This window comes from Aplysia californica, unplaced genomic scaffold, assembly GCF_000002075.1.
Source record: "Aplysia californica isolate F4 #8 unplaced genomic scaffold, AplCal3.0 scaffold00241, whole genome shotgun sequence".
NCBI classification, from domain to species: domain Eukaryota; kingdom Metazoa; phylum Mollusca; class Gastropoda; order Aplysiida; family Aplysiidae; genus Aplysia; species Aplysia californica.
Genome location: NW_004797511.1, coordinates 163877 through 167920, shown reverse-complemented (window position 1 = coordinate 167920; position 4044 = coordinate 163877). Strand labels below are relative to the sequence as shown.

Here is a 4044-nt window from a genome sequence, read left to right as displayed (position 1 = left end):
GAAAGAAAGAAGGAAGGAGAAGAGGAAGATACACCAAAGTAGGTGTCGCATCCGGATCTCAGAGGATTGGGGTCCGAGTGCGACACCTCGCCTTTGAAGGGGTTGCACCTTCTGCAGACGAAGCAGTGGGTCTATTTATATCCCCCCGACCCACTGGGGTAGGATGATGATGATGATGATGATGATGATGATGATGATGATGATGATGATGGTGATGGTGATGACGATAATGATGATGATGATGATGATAAGTGATGGTGATGGTGGTGATGATCATCATCATCATGATTGAATAAAACAAATTTTAGACATTTTATTTTTATATTATTTGTCTGTAAATCAAGCAATACTCTCCCTCCTACTCTTCTTTTTATACAATGATGATGGTGATGGTGACGATGATGGTGATGGTGATGATGATGGTGATGGTGAAGATGATGATGGTGATGATGATGATGATGATGATGATGATGATGATGGTGATGATGACCATGATGATGATGATGATGATAAACTCACAGTTGACCTGGTCGTCGGGTTGGCAGCGTCGTGTTCCTCACCCACACTGCATTAAACATAACTACGTCAGCCTCATCCACGTGTGATGTCATTGCACATTTCCGCTCACACTTACTGAAGGTGAACCTTTTCTCTGCACCAAACCGTGGATTGAAGTCGATCATTTTAGGGACGGAGTTGCGCCTAGCAGCACGAACCCTCACACTATCTTGAGACTCCATTTCCTCTTCTTTGCTATTTCTGCTGAAAAAAAACCCAGGACAAAAACAACAACTTAAGAACCAACAGATGAGAAAAGCTTATCATTACTGCGCTAGCAAAATGGCACAACTTATTTTAACTACTGTTGAGATAAACAGAGAAAACTGTTTCACTAGACATTTTATTAATCTAAAAATGGTAAAACTTGCCATGCATGTTTGCTTTGTGACACCCAACACATTTTTGTTTTAGTTTTGCCAAAAGATTGATAGAGTACCAACAAACAAAATAAAAGGCTAATTGTATTTTGACACAAGTCTGAGTTATGCCAAAAAACAAGTCAGATGTTTCAACAGCTCTTGCAGCACATCAAAGTCAAAGATACATTAGAGTCCGCTGTGACAGAAATCTGCAGGACCTCAGATTTCCTTTTGTTTAGCTTGGTTTTCAGTTTAGACAAGTTGCTCAAAAAGAAGATTTTTTTTTAAATCAAGGATTTTTTCCCCGTATTTTATCTCTGTTCTTGGATTAACACTAACAGTACTGTCGGAGATTTTAGTCGCCAGTCCGTAGTATGCGCTCACTACTGCTGGCGACTCTAGTCGCCGACTCAACCAAACACACTAAACATAAAAATAAACAACGAATGGACGCACTGCATTGAAGTAAATATCAAAGGAAGTCACTCTATATGATAGCTGAAGGGTTGATGAACCGTTCTGAATTTTTAAAACGTGTTTCTTGGGCTGCCAATGTTTTTTCTAATTTAAAAAATTCTAGCACGGCTTCTAAACTGGTGCGGTACCCAAGGGTTTTTCACTATATGAGCCTTCGGTACTGTCTGTAAGTCTTAAGCGTGCTCGGTTTAATAAGCGGACTTCACAGTATTTTTATAAAGCCAAAATGTGAAAATTCATACTAAATTCAGGAGAAACAATAATGATAATTGAAAGTGTTTAGACTCTTTTTGAATACTGCCTTACATTACAAGTCATCACTCACCCATGCACTCCCATCTGGTGTCTCTGGTGTAGTAGTGAGGTACTTTGCTGTCACATGTAGAAGATGTGTGTCTGATTTGGGAGTGTTGAGGCTATCTTGGTCTTGTCCCTTCACCCATGCTCAAGGTCCCTATGCAAGATATTTACCTACCTCAACCTCTTTTGCTATCTATTCTTCCATTGAGAGCAAGACGTTCAAGACCGTTACTTTATGTCAGTTCAAGTGTCCTTGAATCGGCATTTGTCTCTTCGTAATTGTTTTTATCAGTAACCATTCACATTGGTTTCTGTCACTGTAAGTAGGACCTTGTTCAATTTCTTTTTCATCCAACAAATTTAATTTTCAACAGTCTTCCAAAAAAGACTTATATTTTTCTGTTGCCTGCAGTTTATTTTCATAATCTGTGGTAATTGTCTATAAACACACTCATAACCATAAAACCAACATCTATGATGTAGTGGGTAAGAGCTTTGCTGTTGGAGGAATAAGACCCGAGTTTGATTCCTGGGAGGGTAGTCTTTCTGCTGGGAGGTTGCATCAGTCTCAGCCCGAAATGGTCCAGAAAAACAGTTCAAAGCTTGCCTCCTTGACGGTCTAAATTGTATCGATGGAGACGTAAAACAACCTATACTTACAAAAAAGTTTTTTAAAACGATCACAAAATGAAAGCTGTAATCAATCAATCTGCAAATAGACCAATCATGTCTTGTTTACCTCTGAGAGATATCCTCCTCATCATCCAGAATCTCTCGAAGTGGACCCAAGTTGGGCAGTTTCTCTTCTCCAGCTTTTTTCCCCACAGACGGAAAATCCATAAATATTTCGGCTTTCGCATAACTGTAGGGAGATCCGGGGACTCCAAGAAGCCTTTTCTTGTCCTCCAACTGATCAGACTGTTGCCAAAAGCTGGAAGATAACACAGAACAAATAAAATCACAGTGCAAGGCTACAACTTTTAGTATGTCTGTCAATGTCTTTAAAAATCAGCTTTTTGTAAAGAATTATTGCAGAACTGATCAAAAAGCCTTAACTCATCATATATGAATGTATGTATAAATAAATATTTATATTGTCATTTTCATTATCATCATCATTATAATCATTAAAGCATTATCATCATAATTATTAGTGTCATCACTATCATTATCATTTCATTGATATTATTATTATTATTATTATTAATTATTATTATCATCATTATTACTATTTTTATTATCATTATCATTATTATTATTACCAAAAGTGACCACTAACTGATCACCGACTCACTTATCTGAGGTGATCACCGAGCAGATCTCCAAAAGTGACCGGCGACAGGAGAACCAACAGCCCCAGACACTCAAAAAATGACAAATGACCCCTATCTGACTTACCAGAGGTGATAATATTTAATAATAGATAGCATTTGTATTGCACAAATCCCCGCTCAACAGCAAGCTCTATGCGCTCACAATCTATACTATTACCCCAGCAGGCCTGAGAGCATTCTGAAACAACCTCAACTTCCTGCGAAGCATACAGTGCAAGCCGCCATTTTTGGCACTAAAACACTAACATACAGACAAAATCTTTCACTGTCTATGGCCAGGTACCCATTCCCACCTGGGCGAAGTGAGGAAAATTCGTGTAAAGTGCCTTTCCCAAGGACACAGCGTCGGGCCCGCGGCTCAAACCCCGGAACCCGCAACCTCATGGTTACGAGTCTGGTAGTCTAACCACTGGGCCATCGACCCAGCAGACCCCCAAAAGTGACTAGCGACAGGAGCACCCACAGCCCCCAGACACTCAAAAAATTACTACTGACCACAGGCTGACCACTGACTGACTCACCTGAGGTGACGGCCCAACAGACCCCCCCCCCCCCTCCTCGAAAAAAAAAGTGACTAGCGACAGGAGCACCCAGGACCCCAAGACACTCAAAAGTGACCATTGAGTGACCTCTGACTCATTTATCTGAGGTGACGACCAAGCAGATCTCCAAAAGTGATCGGCGACAGGAGCACCCATGGCCCCAGACATACAAAAAATTACCACTGACCCCTGGCTAACCACTGACTGACTCACCTGAGGTGACGACCCAGCAGACCCCCAAAAGCGACCAGCGACAGGAGCACCCACAGCCCCAGACACGTCACAAGGACCAGCAGCTTGGGCATGCGGCTCAGGCGGGACCTCATCATGCTGGAGGAAAGAAAGTTTGTTATTGTCGTTTGTTTTGTTTTTCTTGGAGTTGTTAATGTTGTTTTTATTGTTGAGGGGTTTGAGTTTTTTGTTGTTACTTTTTCGTTTGTTTGTTTTTTGTTGGATGAATCGATTTTTTAA

At 40.8% G+C, this 4044-nt stretch overlaps 1 protein-coding gene across 2 annotated transcripts in view; it reads right to left on the bottom strand.

Moving 5' to 3' along the window:
* LOC101861443 (alpha-(1,3)-fucosyltransferase C) overlaps positions 1–3903 on the bottom strand; it is a gene marked incomplete at its 5' end in the record, with an annotated part of 12186 nt that extends 8283 nt beyond the window's left edge. Inside the window, 3 exon segments of one of the 2 annotated variants that reach the window (XM_005100231.2) lie at positions 520–762; positions 2437–2628; positions 3787–3903. In XM_005100231.2, the coding sequence (XP_005100288.2) occupies positions 520–762; positions 2437–2628; positions 3787–3903 (552 nt within the window). 2 annotated transcript variants of the gene reach the window in all.
* Positions 3904–4044: the final 141 nt, after the last annotated feature.